We start from the raw sequence: 17270 nt of genomic DNA, 5'->3' as shown, positions 1-17270 counted from the left end.
TTGGATTTTTGTTAAATGCACCGTAGGTCCCCCCTATTGTCTTTAGCTGAGCACAATTGTCTCTACCTCTACCACACTTTAAAAACATCAATAATTGTGTGTTACTGTGAATGAAAAGCACACTGGTGTTTTTAGTTAGCACACTGTAAACCTGTAACTTTTCCTGATTCCAAACAAATTTCTGAAATTTTTATACTTTTGCTCTTATTTTACAAGTTGATGACTTCTGTGCACAAAAATTATCTTGTGCTTACAAGTCCTTTAGAAATCCATGATTTATGTTTTCAATAATTGAAGTACATTATGTGGATACAATATTTTATTCAAACAGAATTTTAATTTAGCTCTAGAAAAGGTAGCCCCATAAACAGAGGAGCCGTGTGTTTTATCTGTAAACAAACCATGTATTAATTTGGACCCAATGGGCCTGTATGGGGATAACATGGTCCTTGCTGTGTAAGGAACTCCCTCTTGCGGCAGCCTGCGGGTATGACAGTTGCTGCAGCGGTAAAGCATACACGGCGGCTTCCTGTTGCCCAGACAGAGGGAGATATAGGGGGGTAGGTGCAGAATGGCGACCGTGCAGTGCTCGAAATGCACGGCAGAAAGGAAAGGTTTTCGGCGGGAACTTGATTCTTGGCGACACAAATTGATACACTGCGTTGGTATGATTCTTGTGCATTTTTATATCTTGTACAAAATCGTCGGCGTTAAAATGGATTTAGCCCGGTAGCAGAGGGATCGCTACTCCGATCTGACTGATAGCTAATGCTAGCTAGCCAATAGCTAGCTAGTAGCCTGGCACCGTAGGTGTCCAGCTTTAGCGGTTATGCTGGCAGGCTAATATTTACCAGCTGGCTAGCTGTTCGAGTTGGCTTCTTTTGTTTGTTTGAAGTAACGTTAGCCAGCTACTCGGCGGTTCTCGCTATTTTAGGTGTTGCCATACGTTTTAAGGAACATTGTACATTTAGCATGTATTTACATCATATAATTTAAATCTAGTTGGTCGTGTCATCGATAGACAGATTTGTTTATGATACAAATGTTGAGAATGCTAATGCGATGCTAGGCTAACGTTATCGCTTTGGATGTTATTCGTGGAGGGGATTGTCGCTACGTTAAGGAAGCTAATGTCAGTGCAATTTGAGAGAAGCAAACGTTTCTGCAGTCTCTGGTAATGTATCCCCTCGTACTGTTTGCTATTTTGAACACAATTTTCATGGTACAGAAATCCGAAATGCTCACGTTACGTTACGTTACCCCACGTAAGGAGGGTTTTATGTTGTTTAACTATCGCTAACGTTTTATTGTGGAAGTATAATCACACTGAAAATAAACAGATTACGCATGAAACAATTAATATTCGAGTTACAGCTGTAAAAGAACATACGTATTTAAATACGGCAGGTATGGGGTGTTTCCGTGAAGTTGACAACTGACATAACAATACACTTATCTTGCCAAGATATCTGCCTTTGCTGTCATGCTTGCCTAGTTTGCCTCAAGCATAAAAAGGGTAGGACGTACTGTGTCTTTGTGCTAAGCACCGGAAGCGCGCATCGGTAAATGTTCAGATCAGTGTTAATGGTTTGTTTCTGTTTATTTTGTCTTGCAGGATTTGAAAGCATTTTGGAGGGTATCTTTGGCCCGATGCTGCTGAGAGACCTCAATTTATTTGATGGTGGGTTTTGTGTAGGAAATTATAAAAATCAATAGTGCATTAGTCACTCAAACCCATTACCCAAGGTGTAAATCCTTAAATGGCAGTGGCTCAGTTGGTAGAGTGACCCATAGGGTCGGGGGTTCGCGCCTCAGTCTTCCTGATCACATGTCTAAGTGTCCTTGGCAATTTTGTTTACTAATTGTTATCTCCGAAAAAGAAAAGTGAAGTGCTTAATAAAAAATATTAATATATAAAATATTACCCAGGAATTAATGGCGCAATTGTGATTGAGTATTTTCAGCCAAAGATTGGTATCCATTTAGTTCCCTAGTGAGTATTCATGGTAGCAGGAAGATGTATGGGATTAAATCAATTTCACATTTCCTTTTTGACAGGAATATAATACTATCCATAATATTTTCTCACCTTGTTTTGCAAATGAAAAAACTATGTATACATTCTAATGTATACATAGTTTTTCTAGACTTTGCATTTTAAAGATAATGTTAGTCATTTCATTTACCTGAAAAATTGTGGAGAAAGTATCTAGATAAAGATGGGTAAACTACCTTCCCTTTGTTTCCCTTACCACTTGTTACATAGTTGACGACCACACAGACTGTGTAGCAGCATTGTAAACACTAGGGTTGAAAAGACTCTCTGGCTTGTAACTCGAAGGCTTTTTAGATGTGAATATGTTTGCATCACATCAACGCTGCCATCAGTACCCCAGTAACGAAGAAAACTTAAAAAAAAAAAAAAACTTTTTTTTTTTTTTTTCACATGACACGAAACATGCAGCCATGTCTTAAGATGTACCAAGGCTATCACCACCATTTGTCATTTTAGCCGGGTTTTAGGGAGCATCCGTCGACCTTGTCTTTGCAGGTTGTCCCACACTACTGGTGGTAGTCAGAGCCTTGACAGTGGCTTTTCGGCTGATTTGTCATGTTTATTGGAGTCACCCACCAGTGAAAATGACCAGTCTGTTTGGCTGTTCACATTAGCGTATAGCCACACCAGAAGACACTGCGCTTTTAACATTGTCACTACAACTTGTCCTGTTGTTGTAACTGGATATTAGACATATTCTTGGCAGTGCCTCGCACAGAATTTGCTTATACTTCTGGTAGTAGCTGACCTAGGGAGGGGGTTATTTTGCTTACGTAGTCTGAGTCTGTCAAGTATTTTTGCCAGCCCAAAATACTCAGTATAAATTTTATAAATATTAAGTGTATGGTATTTTTTTGTATTTACATATTAACAGCCTACTGACTTTGGAGCACATTGCCCATCAGTTACTTGAGTCAAATAGGTTATTGAAAGTCCACATTCAGAACTACAGTAAATGTTAGAGATTTTGAAACTGATTCAACATAAGCTGATTTTTATTTGTTAGTTTTTTCATTTTCCTTTTAGAGAGTTTTACTAGAGAAGAGGTCTCACTCAATATTAAGACATTTAGGGACCACAGTGATAATTCTGACTGGATATATACAATTTGGCACAGCTAGGAGTGTTCAGGGTTGAGTGATGCTTCTCACTGCATATACACATCTTTTTGAAGCCTGTTTGTTTCTTCACCAAAGTGCAGAGCGCCGACACACGAAAAATTCTTATGTGTCCTGTCATCGATTTCAATCATAGATAAAAAAAAAATTCTGAGCAACAAATAAGTCTAAGGGCATGGTAAAGCTCGATGAAATGATTACAAATGTCATTGTGCTCTCGGACAAATTGAAAAACAAATGGCCAAATCTGAACCCTGGTTGCTCCTTGTTCAAGACAAATTAAACAATCATGTATTATAGTTGCAAAAGTATTACCTTTGTAGTGTTCTTATTGTCAGCTTTAAAAATAGACCAGTGTCTGCTGCCTTGTTGCTAATCTTAATGATTCAAACAGTGTACACAAGTAAGTGTGTCAACACTGACACTGCCATTGTTTATAAATGTGCTGGTATGTCTCAGTCCTTAAACTGCATTAGTTTTAGCAAGACATACGCAATAGAATGAGATTTAAATGTACAGTATAAGCTGTATTCCATTGTTTTTGGTATCTATATAGATGGGGAGTTTGATTGAGGCAAGACTGGAACCTGTATGTAAGTCGCGCTACACAGATCTGGAAGCCATGATGAGGTGCTTGCTGAAGATTGAATATTCAGTTAACTTAAATAATCCATGCAAAAAAATGGCAAGCATCGGTTGAGTGGCATTTATGCATTTGCCCATAATCTAGTAGCCAAAGTTTACCTAGTGTGGTTGTAACCACAATTATTGATGACGACTAGTAGGAGGTAATAATAAAATATTTATTTTCCCTGAAAGATAATATTAACCGTACAGAAATTTCAGTTAAGAAATCAACTAGAGATGTTTAGACTAGTAACATTAGAAATTCTTATAGTGAAAGAATCAAAAAAATCTGGCACAATATGGTTCACGCAGAGTTTATAATCCAGTGCACCCCTCTAAATGTTTTTCAAGAGCATTGTCATGTTATCTGCCATAAATAATACACAAGCATTTTAAAACAATTTAAACATATTGTCAAATAATATAACATAAATATGATCATGATAGAAATTTGTTAGCACTATGTAAAGTGTTCTCTTAGCATAAAACAGATGTAATGATACAGTTTTAAACCACTACTATCTCTTTAAATTATGTAAAATGTGACAGAAGGAGGCTGGTTTTAAATCATCAGTATTCCCTAATTTATTAAAGGCCTGGTTATGTGCTATCCTGTTTTTCAGACTGTGAACCTGAAGAGATAGATGACTGGTTCCCTGAAGCGGGCTGCACACAGTGTTCATTCTGCAACCTTCCTCTGGACAAACTTGGTGTAAGCATTTCAAGAAAATCCAGAAATAACAGCTGTGGGAATTCTTTATCATATATGATACATGTTATAGGACATAATCTTAATATTGTTTGTTTGTTTTGTTTTTGCCTTTTTAGGATCAAGTACCTGTATCCATGTCAACTCTGTCCTCTCCCTCCGATTACTCCCCCTGTCAGATTTCAGAGAGCAGCCAATCAGCTCACAAGTTCCTTCAAGCCGTGTTTCACAAAAAAGGTGATTCAGTCGTCTTCCTGGCTTGTAGAAAGCAAACACAAACATGTCCGCATATGACAATATAAGCTCCTGGTGTGGGCACACAGCTATAAGCTTTCTCATTGTAGTTATTCTAGATTTTATGTCGCATGGCCAATCTTATTTAGGATTGGGCTGATATCCTGTGATTGGACAATAGCATTATAAATGACAGCCACTGGTGTTTGGACTAGCACTAGCTGTCTGCAGTGTTTCAATTTTATCCAGTCAAGTTATCAAATTTATGTACTGATGCACTTATTTGATGCTGTTGCTGTCACACCAATACAGTGGAGGTGAATTTTATTTAATATTTGAATGTCACTTCCCCCCCAAAAGCCACGATCTATGCTTCCTATTCTGTATTTAAGTGTAGGTGAAGGGACCAAGGTACTGTATTTTAGATTTGGAAAAAAAATCATCTGATGGTATAAATTCTCAATACGCCCACATTCCTTCCTGACAGTAAAGAGAGAGCTGGTTTTAAATATGAGTTTTTGCAGGTATTATTTTTTTACTTTTTAATATATTACCCAATCAGAATGTGTTTTCCTAAGGACAATTTGCAAACCCTTTAATTTTCATGCTGATGTGGAACCAGAATGTATTTTTGTGAAGTAGGTGTAAGATTTTAGAAAACTTCTGTTGGGGACTTTTCTGTCCCCTCTTTTCTGATCCTATAAGAATAGCATAAATCACTCAACTCATTTCAATTTTTTTTCTCCATTAGAGGTGCCCCTGGGTTGTGATTCCAACATCCCTCTGGTTGCCCAGGAGCTCATGAAGAAGATGATACATCAGTTTGCCATGGAGTATGCATCAAAGTGTCTAGTCCACAGCAGTGCAAATGGTGTTATGACTAAGACCTCATCACCTTTGTCAGAAGGATCTGATTCCCCTCTGGACCTCACAGTGAGTCGAACCCAGGAGGAGAAAGAGTGTCAATCTGAACCAGGTATGGAAAGCATCCAGTACATTGTGACTTCGTAGCCAATACACTTGTGTAGCACTAACACCACAAAGTTACCAATGCAATGTCATTCAGCCCCTTATCAGTTTGAATATTTCTTTCCTGTAACAGATGGTGTGCTCGACCTCTCCAACAAGAACTCTGCCAGCTCAGCAACCTCATCATCTTCTAATGACAAAGCCACAGGGTAAGAGTTTTGTTATTCTTGGATTGTTTATTCTCTAAACTTTAATGGTATTTGGCCTGGAAGCAAAATGTATGAACAAATGTATTTTGGATATAATTTATGGCTGAGTTTTGATGTTTGAAATGCAAAAGGTGTTGCATTACTTTAGTTTTTAGCAGTGCTGCTTAACTTAACTAATTAACATATTTTCAGGTTGAATAATATGCACACTCCTTTGCTTGGCATTGTTTTAGATCAAATAATTTTTAGACATTACAAAGAGCTAGCTTGTGTTTGTTTTGGCTCTATGGGGTTGACTCTTTTATCTCTTGATCGGTAACGTCACAGAAATGACACTGTACTGTAACATTTGCCAACAGCACAGGATTGTACACTTGCAGTACCTCACAACAATTCTACCTCCTTTTTACTGATCCAGTTAAAAGTTTGATTATTCAACCTTCAAGCATGTAGGACTCTCACAGAAGGATATCACAAAACTACAGGGGTTGTATGTGAGCGCCCATATAACCCCAGCCATTCACAGACTGTCCCACCTGGACGTGAAGAGGCTTTGCCACAGACAAAGAATGTGTGTGCATGAGACACACAGCACCGTGTTTGAGGGCCCAGAAACAGACTGAAAACAGACAAACATGAAACTAAACAGTCTCAGTGATGTTACCAACACAAGGCATAAAGGAGTGGACCCCTCGCTCTGCACCCCCCTGTCCCCTATGCCAAAATCAAATCCCTCCATCACCTCCATCCTGACCCTGCTGTTTGGTAATCCCATCCCTAGGAGACAGCACAGGCAGAAGGAGTATATTGAGAGGAGCTGGGAGCTGTCCGAGGGGTTGCTGTCTAAGGCCTTAAAGGATGTACGATCGGGAAGACTACAGGAGCAGCGGGCTGCATTGCTATATGGAATACCCCTTCACACCCTGAGGCTAAGCCTGAATGGTTGTACTGGGGAGAGTCTTGGGGTGCAGCCCCATCCAAAAGACAGAGATTTCATGGAGGACATGACATCATACAATGTGATGACATCAATGTTGGGCGGTGAAGCCCGTCTTGTTCTGCAGAAGGTGGCAGCGTGGGCAGAGCGCGCAGAAATAGGAGGAGCTCCAGACGATAGTGGAGATTTCAGTTTCCCATCGTCTTCTCTTACTTTTTATCAGCCAGTTGTTTTAGAGAAACACCTTCAACATTCATTTTCCCAGCTCAGGGATGCTCTTCAGCCCCCACCAAGCCCCACTCCCAGTTTGGAGACACCCACAAACCTGCGTATTCCTCAGGTCCGTACCATTTCTGATCCTAACAGATCAGCCCAAGGTGAGAACTTTAGCATAGCTGAAAACCTACATAGGTGTACCTCATCAACACAGGGTACTGCCAGTTCAGCAGCTGTTGCAAGACCTTCATCTCTCTTCAAACTCAGACCTCCTTTCTTGGTTCAGGCTAGTCTGGGCAGTGCCAACCAATCACCTCATCACCTAGGACCATGCAGGTCCTCTCTGGATGATTCAGAAGAGGGAGCAAATATCCGGGATAAAGACAAACAACCAAGAAAGAAACGTGGGAGATACCGCCAGTATGATCACGAGCTGATGGAAGAGGCCATTACTATGGTAATGGGAGGTCAAATGAGCGTGTCCAAGGCCCAGGGGGTTTATGGGGTGCCTCATAGCACACTGGAATACAAAGTCAAGGAGCGTACTGGTACACTAAAGAACCCACCTAAGAGAAAATCTACCAGCTCTTGCTCATCCAATTCCAGCTCATCTGGTCTTGCCTCCATGGGTAGTTACAGTAACTCAGGGACTCTTGCCTCAGCTGCAAAGAGGTTCTAGAACATGAAATGCCTCCAGAACTCTACACTTGAATTCATCACCTCTGACAAGATATGTTTTCTGGAGGCACTTTTTAAAACACAACACATGCCTTTACAAAATGTACGGATAATAATATTCAGGTCTTTAACTATGTGTCTGTAATGTGGTAGTTATATTTTTAGCTGTATTTATATAGCTTATTCCTGGATGTTAATTTAAGCAGCTACAAGTTACATTTTTCAAGGGGCAGTGGTGCTTGTTGCAGCTTTTGTTCACAGGAGCTGCTAAACTCAACAAACTCCTCTTAGCTTCTGTTATTAATGACTGAAGATGCAGATCTTAAAGGATATGGCTTGCATTATTTTATCCATTTATTGTTTAATACCAATGCTAAAAATCCTACTAGTTTGTATCAGCTTTGAGGCGATAACAGACATATCTATCTGGTCTGATATCAGACATGACTGAAACTTTTCTGCTTTATTAAATTTTATGAGGTATAATAAGCCACAAAAGTCTTGGCTAGAATGACCATACTTGTAAGGGGGACTTGGGTGTTGGTTTTGGTCTTTGCTGCAGAATTGTTGTTAACTGCAGGATAAAATAACACTTGTATTATCCTTAAAGGCCAGTTTTATGTTTTCATGTTTATGTGATTTGGTTTCACTTCAAGGAGAGAAACTGACATTGATTGTTGTTCACCAAATTGCCTAGGATCAAGAATGAGAAACACAGTTGTGGACCTCCTTAGGGCAAAGATATACAGTGTGACTCTTATGTTGGCTAGTTGTTAGGTTATTAGGTTATTCAGGTTTGATTCGAATCTTAAAGCTCTTAGTTAGTGGAGCATTTATGAATGTTATTTGCAGCTTTCTAAAGTGACTTAGAGCCATTATAATGGATTAAAAACCTGAGTTACTATTGTTAGACACATCCACAAACAGGGAGATTGTACAGTATAAACTGCTGTTGTGGCTATGTCTTCATTTTAACTTTTTGTTGACGAGATTGGCATAAGAAAGCCATTTATGTGTCTCCTTAGTTTCTTCTATATGTGCAAGCTAGTCTGAACATTGTATTAAGTGTAGTTAGAATGCAATGTGCAGCATGCTTTAAAATGTGCACTAATAAGGTTGGGAAATGTTTGTCATTGTGTATGTGTACTGTTTATAAAATATTTGTTTTATTATCAGATACTTACCAATTCTGCTACTGTAGCTGTATTACTGTTAACCTCATTAAAACTGCTGCTTGAAACTTACTTTATGGGACCAGTTCCCTGGCACAAGTGTAGCTACAACAAAGAAGCCTATTTCAACTAATGCAGTCCCAAGGTGTCATTCATAATGTATAAAAGTATTGGTAGGGTTTACTGTTATTGGCTTGCTTAAGGTTGCAGATTTTGTTTTGGTGTTTTACAGTTTTGATGAATAGTTGATAGTGTGACAATGATTCGAAATGCTAAATGTTGCATCTACACTTATGTCTGCCTCTGAGATGGGCCTATTTTCATTAACAGTGCTACTACCAAAGCAGCAGTTCAGGGTTACCCATACAAAGAAACTTCTATTTGTTTTGCTGTGATGTCAGCCTGCCTGTCTCTCTCTCTAACCTCATTGCCACATATACCTCTGAACTTTATCTGCCTATAGCCCAGTGTCAGGTTTCACATCAGACCTCTGCGTTGCGATAGTGAATATGCTGGGGTATGAGCTCTTATTAGCTTAGGGACACTTGCGACTTATGACTTTCTGTCTCTCAAGGAACAACACCTAAGTGTAAATGTATTACCGCCAACAACACTTAAACTACTTCAAGTAAATGATTTTATAGTGAGTCAGCCATTTGGTTTAGAATGAAGGAATGTTTCAATTCTGCCTTGTGGAATTTACAGGTGATCTGCCTGTTCTTAGCCACGTATTTGTCCTTGTTGGTGTTATTTGTAAATGTAAGGCTAATTGTAAACTTATTTCTAAAAAGCTTTTAGAACAGATTGTGTGACACTTTGCAACTTTGGCAACTATAGAAATGTTGATGCCTCCGATCTTGGATATCTCTGATTGTAACAATATGTCTGGAGCTGGTGCAGCATGAAGTTTCTACCTTGGATATTACCTACTATTTATTTATATCAAGGGGCCAGTTTGTAAACAAGCCTGAACAACTCTTGAGAAATAGAATAATAGTAAAAGTATAATTTCATTGAATTGATTGCAGTATATTATAAGGAACACATTTGGTCTTGTTTTTAAATTGACCTTAAGGCGTTTTGTTTGTTTTATTGTTTTTTTGACTGAACTGCTGATAAATCATAAACAGCGTAATATAAATCTGCTATTTATGCATTAATCAACTATTGCACTATGATGATAAGCATTTTTATTGTAGAAACCTGTTCTGTGTTGTTTGCTATGTAATTATTTATTTATTGTGCTTCAAAACTGTGATTTTTACTAGTTCGTTGTAGTTCTTGATTTGTAATGGGACACTTGCAATGTGAAATGTATTGCTACAGCTGCATGAATGCTTTTAAATGTTAGCTTATAAAATTTTATTTGTTAAAAAATGAAACCCCTGTTTGTTGTGGTAGTTTAGTGATTATGTTAAGAATTGTTTAAATTATTTAAAATATTTGGTTACTGTAACAAATTTGACAATAATACTACAGGATATAGCACTCATACTGCTTCTGGCCCATTCAAACCAGGCCAAGATATAGAGTCACAGTGCTCAAACTGCTGGAAATACTATACAATAAGACCTGCTTAAAAATGTTAATGAATTTAAAATCACCGACTTGCTTTTTTAGAGGAACATATCATTTACAGGACCTGATTTCTGTTACTTGATTTAAAATATTTTTGGTTTGTTTTTTTAGCTATTGGGTGCTCCTAAGAACATTTTGATTTGAGCGTTTCTACAATCATTCTTCTGCTTTAGCAGAATGTTGTCATTTGCCTCCAGTAACTCATCAATAAAACAGTTCTTAAATAATTTTCTTGTCAAATTTCACTACCCACGTTGTTTTGTTCCAGAGACTTGCTGTGTACTTACACATGAAGCTGTGAATGCAGCAAAAGGAACTCAAACTTTTTATGATTTTGTCACACATGGATTTCATTACTTGTTATTCTCATTTTTAAAAACAGATGGTATCTATTGTAGCTGAATGGTGGTATTTATAAGTGTGTTTAATTTTTTAGCTAAACTATCTATAACTTATCTAATGATACTCATGAATGCAGACAATGTAGTGGGCTTCATTTGGGACACACTGCAGGGTACACATTTTTTTTGCAAGGTTTTATTATACAATTTTTTTCTTTTTTTAATTGAAACTGGATGAGAGGCAGGAATTTTATGTTTGCCTTAATTTTAACAATTGTGTGTTTGATTCAACAGGCCCCATTATTACAGAACACTGGATATGGAAATCAAAGCCAGACTATTGTAGCAAGTTTACTGTAGTGTTTAAAACATGAGCAGACATGGTTGTTACCTTGAGTATTTGTTGGTTCTCATTTGAAACTGGGCTCAGCTATGAGTATAACGTCCTAACTCCATTCTTTGCATTTTGGCCTCCAGCTCCTTGCTGCCATCAGAAGAACTGGGAGATCAGGGACAGCGAGGGACTAAATGTCATCAGAGCTCTGTGTTGGATGCAGTTCTCAGCTCACTCTGCCTAGCACATCGTTCCTTACTCTACCAGATTCTGAAGCTGGCACACCAGGAAAAAATGCTATCTTTTCCTACTTGCACACCTGTAGGGCAGTCGGAATCTCACTGCTGTCACTGTGGTGTAAAACCACAGGACAGTGTTAACCCTCTTGCAGTCAGATTTGGTGAATGTAAAGCCCACAACAACCCTTACTACCTTTTACATGATTGTGATCATCAGGGTCATGGCAGCACAATGTACCATTCAGGAGACTCAAACTCCAATTGTAGCACCCATCACTACCCTTTAAAAGACTGTAAAAATGAAGCTTCTGTGGGCTCAAGCTACTGCTGTGTGCAGAGGTTCGGGATGGAAACAGTCACTGTTCTGTGCCCCAAGAGGCTGCGCTGCATATCCTGCCAAAGCTTGGCTGTAGATCGTGTCAATAATTTAATGTTTTCATTTGCATCCTCTTCTGCATTATCAAACCCCTCCTCTAGTTTATGCCCTTCCTCGTCGATCTGCTGTAACCACCACAATCCCCACTCTTGTCCCTGTTATTCAAACCACACCTGTCCAGTGCAGATCAGGAATACGTTAGAAAGAGGATTTGGAGGTGGGGATCCTCCTTGTCCTGTCTTAAACAGAGAGCAAAGCCCCTCTCCTCCCACTCTTTCCCCTATTTCCTCAGAGATGAGTAAGAAAACTGATGAAAAGCCACCCTCCCTCTTTCACCATGGACAAGAGGAAGAAGTTGATCATCTGGCTAAAAATGGTCTTATGCATGAGAGCCATAATAAATCAGATCAAGATACTGATACAGAAGAGAAGCTACATTGTAGGACCCCAAGAAGTAGTCAGGATGAGCAGAATCCAGGTAGGACGCTACTGCAAGATGTTGTGAATCGCTTTAGTGAGAAAATTGAGACAATCAGACCTCTAAAGAAGGATCCACCTCTGGTTTCCCTAGTTGTTGATGTTTCTGAGAAAGAGCAGCCACAGTCTCCTTCAACCAGTCAGAACTTGCAGTGTCATGCCGATGCCCATCTGACTGAAATCATCACCAAAGTGCTTCACAAAGGCAGTCCTAGCGACTACAATATCAGCGAGCTTTTCAATCGCCATGACAGCAAGCCCAAGTCACCTAATACCCGCTCACGTCGTCGCAAGGAAGTCCTTGCTGCAATTACAACACCTGCCAATGATGCCTCTATCAGGAGACATTCTTTAAAAATTAAACGGGAGCTTGCCATGCTTGAACCACCAGCAAAGAAGGCAAAACTGAAAGACAGAAATGTTACTGTAACTGTGTCATGTAGACCACTAAATATTCTCTCTTCAAAAAGATACAGGGATGAAGAAAAAGGAGAGATACAGACAGCAACAGTATTGGAGGACATTCAGATCCTTAAAACTGAGGGGAAAGAAAGGGAAATATCAAGTGAGGAGAAAGATCTCACTGTCTCAGGCACTCAAATACCCTTCCATAAGCAGCAGAGCAAAGACGGCAAAGAATACTTAAAAGGTGAAGATTTGCAAACCCAGGTATTGACTGCAGCCTCAGCTAAACAGTGTGGGAGATCCTGTGAAGAAGTTGGTTGGGATATTGGTTTAAGTAATAGAAACCATGAAGCAACTCCTTCAGGTCAGAATTCTGAGAGTAAATTTTGTAAAGGCAAAGCTTGCTGTAAGGCTATCGGAGAGAGGCAGAAATGTTTATCGAAGCACTCCAGGGATGAAGTGAGATCTAGGAGAAATATAGTTCCTCCTCAGCGGTTTTCTTCCTATGTCACAGAGCCAAGGAAGATGTTCTATGCTGCATGTTTCTCTGAAAGTATCTTTAACCAGAGTACCCAAAGGGAGAAAGTTTTGACATCTAACACCTTGGATGCCTTATTCAAAGACCAAGATCCTCTGGATACACGGCTTGAATCAGGAAATGAAACCCATTTATTCTTACCTGAGCGTACAGTGAAGCCTGCCGTTCAATCAACAAGTAAGGACCAATGTGGAAAATCCCACAGAAGGTCAAAAGATCAATGCAAGGTCTTATCGAATACTGCGGCTGACAAAAAGAATAGTCTTACAAAACCAATCTCAGACTGTAGTGCAGATGGCAGCAACTGTGCCAAACCATTTGGAAGGCTAAGATCATCTTCACTTAGATCAAATCTCAAAAATTCAGCAAATATGAATGTCATCAATAAGCCTGCTACCTATGCTCAGAGTACTCCCAACTCCCAAGTCCAGTACATAAGTCCAATAAAGCTCATGTTTGTATCACCAGTAAAGGATGAAGGAGGAGTCAGATATAGTCTCAAATCAGCAGGCTCTGCTTCTAACACACAAGAAGATGAACCCTTTGACCCATGTGAAGCATCTTCATGGTCAGGGACACCTGGGATACACAAAATCCAGAACAAAAAGTCTGCTACATCAAAAGTAAAATCAGTTTCTTTACCACTAAAGTCTGCTACCTCCCCCAAAAGATCATCTAGTTCACCAGCCAAGTCAGGTTCCGTGCCAAGAAAGTCTGACTCATCACCAACTAAGTCAGTCACATCAACACCCAAATCCTCTTCTTCGCCAAGAAAGTCTGCATGTTCACCAGCTAAGTCTACCACGTCAACACCCAAGTCATCTTCTCCAAGAAGAAAGTCTGCGTCTTCACCAGCCAGTGCAGCTTTTTCCCCTAGCAAGTCTGTCTCTTCGTCAGCCAAGTCAGTTTCTTCACCTAGCAAGTGTGTGTCTTCACCAGCTAAGTTGGCCAGCTCAACACCCAAGTCATCTCCTTCACCAAGAAAGTCTGGTTCTACATCACCCAAATCAGCCTTTTCATTCAAGTCAGCTTCATCATCACCTAAAATGGGTTCCAGAAAGATAGGTGAAGTTACTCCAACTAAGCGTATACCTGGAACAGAGAGTCGGAGATCACCATGTGACTTACTGTCTTTCCCTGAAACCACTCCACCAAAAAGACGTCCGGGCCGACCAAAGAAGCTTGGACCACAGCTGGAGCAAAAAGTAAAGAGGCCAATTGGCAGACCACGCAAGCAAAAGGAAGTTGATTCAGTAATTGGGACAAAAACTGTAAATGAAAAGTCTGTTGTTGCATGTGACGTTGAAGAGAAAAATAAGAACCTCAAAATTACAGTTGTGTATGGTCGTTCGAGGAGAAACAAACGAATGGTGTCTTTTGGTTTTGACCAGCTACAGACAGAATTTCGTGATGCTTGGCAAGCCGTAGGCCTTAAAAGTGAATTGGGCATTTTAAGGCCCAACTCAAAAACCAGCTCACGAGGTACGGAAATGGCTCCAACAGATTCTTCAGAGGGGTTAGGTTTTATCAGCCCTGTGAAAGAGTCTGCACCCCAATCAAGTAGTAACATCAAGTGTCAGAAGCAGGATAATTCTGTACCCATGAGGAAACCAGGTAGACCAGCAAAAGTTAAAATCTCTGGAATCTCAGTCACAGTAACAACAGTGTCACCTCGCCACCGTGAAATTCTCATAAATAAGGATACTCACCAGTCTCCTGAAACACTAATTCATAAGAAATTATTTCTACCAGAATTTAAATCTGCCAAAGAGCCTGGGACAATCAGTCATCACTCAACTAGCCGAAACGGTCCAACAGAGAAAGGGATAGGAACAAATGATGAAACTAACAAACTACCAAATCAGCCTGTAGCAGTGCGTCACTCAATGAGGGTGCGAAAACCATCCGTCTACTTTCTGCATGCTGTTGCTACTTCCACCTCTAGATCATATAGCCACAGTAATACTCTGCTACGACGCTCTAAACAGCTTCTGTTAAACAAGGCCAGCAATGAAAGAAGAAAGGAGGGGCAACCAGGTAGTGTAGGAAATTCAGGGGAGAACAGGCTCTATGGACACGAGACAAACATCTCTCAGGAACTGAGTAGAGTGGCAGGAGTATCTGTTGACTCAATCTTTGCCCGAAAGGAGACACTTAGGTGGTGGGCAGCATCAACTGAGAAAAGGACAATGAACCAGGAGCTTGCCAGGCGAATACGGCTCATCTCTGACACCTGGGTCTCAGACACGGTGGAGAACCAAGAAAAGGAAATTTCCTTTAATTCTGAACTAGGCACTAAAAGTAACAATTCATTGGCCAAGAAGTCCAAACATTCCTCTGTGGTTCGAACACTGTTTGACTGTTCCCCTAACAAACCAAGGTCCTGTAGCATGCAACAGCTCTGCTCATGGTTCATGCAGACCACAGAGACACAGTCGCTCGCTATTGTCAAGAAGGCAAGCTCCCGTAACCCTTATGAACTTATGCATTTCCCTCGTTCTGCCAGTAAGAAAAGTGTTTGCCCAAGTCCTCAGGCAGAGCGACTTCGCAAACACATCAAAAAGTTCGCCAGAACTGTGCCAAAAAGTCCTTTGCAACATCAACAGGCTCAAAGAAGATTGAAGCAGAAGAATAACTTACCATTGTCGACACACACTGTTAGGCGACAACTTTTTACTCGCAGGTTTGCAACAGGTAGACTGAAGCAAGGAGTTCAATGGTGGGGAAGTATAACATTTAGTAAATACCAGGCCACTCTGTTTAGAGCAAGGATAAAGTTCCTAACCCAGAAAGAAAGAGAGAGGTGGCAAACAAAGCAGAGGAGTAAAAACAGTTTAAAAGTAGCTACAAGTTGTTTAAATGGACATGTAGTAACTGTATTACAACCAAAACATAAAGCATTATGCAGACCAATGAAACACAAGTTATCTGACTGCTTGGACCAAACTCAGGAACCTGTGGATGTACCCAAAGAGCAGAACATCTGCTCTAAAGCCTGGAGTCCTGAGAAACTGAAGGAATGCCGGGTGTTTCTGAGGAAGATCAACTCTCCAGACAATGAATCAAATGAGGAAGAGTGGGACTCCTGTACTGTGACACTGGATGATGGGTCACCTTCTGCATACCTGTTTGCAGGAAGGCATAGAGAACTGGTGGGAGTTGTTAAAACTGTGAAAACTGAAAGGAAAGGGAGCACCAATAGGAGGACTGCCTCAAGAGAGCTGGCCAGTTTAGCACCTCAGTCAATCCAGGAGCACGATGAGATGCCAGTGAGGAGACAAAAAGGCAAATACAAAGGTCCTGGGGTTGTGTCTTCTGAGCCACCACCAGCGAAAATGTTGAGACAATCGCGGATGAGGGGCCTAACCGGGCCGAGATGGTGTGACTTTGTGTTTGGTAACTACCTTGCTTCTTTTATTTATTTAGTAACACTTGACGTATTAAATTGTCATTTCTCAAGCTTGAGTTTTAAAACGCCACAAAGTAATTTTATGCTCTCTATTATCTGACAGAAAACTGAATGAAGCATGAGGTCTCCCCCTACCTGGGAAAAGCGACTGTGGTTTAACGTGGTGCCTTTGGACATTAAGCTGACCACGTGGACTGACCATCCCACTATGGTTTAGTCCTACACTCAGCAATTATGTAGCAGTCTAACTTAACAAAAGCTTGATGTTGCACTATTTTAATCATTGATGTACAGAATGTTTTTTTTTTGTTTGTTTGTTTTTGTTTCTATTATAACTTGCCCTTGACATAATGATTTTAATCTACCAGAGTTATAATGGGCAAGTGCTTATACAGCCTGTCAGAGTTGCTGTATTAGAAGGAAAAACAAAGCTTGACTGCATAAAGACAGTGCTATCTTCCCTACTAAAAAGTACCTTCAGGCAGCCACATTCAGAGAATGTTTTAGCATACTTGTAATCTGAAACTAGTTACAATTTGAATAATAGTCGGTCTCCACCATAAAAGTGTACCGTTTTAAAATCGCCCCCAAATTTTGGCACTGTTAAAATTTGTAATTAATTATTTTATATTTTAGGTGTGGGGGAAA

At 40.1% G+C, this 17270-nt stretch overlaps 1 protein-coding gene across 2 annotated transcripts; it reads left to right on the top strand.

Moving 5' to 3' along the window:
* The first annotated feature begins 508 nt into the window (after window positions 1-508).
* On the top strand, window positions 509-17052 carry lcorl (ligand dependent nuclear receptor corepressor-like). 2 transcript variants are annotated; one of them, XM_067496934.1, is made up of 8 exons: window positions 509-665; window positions 1616-1681; window positions 4425-4513; window positions 4630-4747; window positions 5496-5720; window positions 5847-5922; window positions 11322-16609; window positions 16726-17052. In XM_067496934.1, exons 1-8 carry the CDS (start codon window positions 572-574, stop codon window positions 16731-16733), a joined length of 5964 nt encoding a protein of 1987 aa, XP_067353035.1. In that variant the 5' UTR covers window positions 509-571; the 3' UTR covers window positions 16734-17052. The 2 variants fall into 2 exon arrangements, with proteins under 2 accessions (XP_067353035.1, XP_067353036.1); XM_067496935.1 differs by lacking the exons at window positions 11322-16609; window positions 16726-17052 and adding an exon at window positions 6704-10730.
* The last annotated feature ends 218 nt before the right edge of the window (window positions 17053-17270 follow it).

Source organism: Channa argus, chromosome 3 (genome assembly GCF_033026475.1).
Source record: "Channa argus isolate prfri chromosome 3, Channa argus male v1.0, whole genome shotgun sequence".
Lineage (NCBI taxonomy): Eukaryota > Metazoa > Chordata > Actinopteri > Anabantiformes > Channidae > Channa > Channa argus.
The sequence above is the reverse complement of the archived record's forward strand: the minus strand, read 5'-3'. Positions and strand labels throughout refer to the sequence as shown.

Coding starts and splice junctions, on each gene's coding strand:
- lcorl (XM_067496934.1), top strand. CDS start 572: ATGGCGACCGTGCAGTGCTCGAAATGCACGGCAGAAAGGAAAGGTTTT. Junction 666..1,615: donor CAAATTGATACACTGCGTTG/GTATGATTCTTG, acceptor TTTGTCTTGCAG/GATTTGAAAGCATTTTGGAG. Junction 4,748..5,495: donor AGCCGTGTTTCACAAAAAAG/GTGATTCAGTCG, acceptor TTTCTCCATTAG/AGGTGCCCCTGGGTTGTGAT.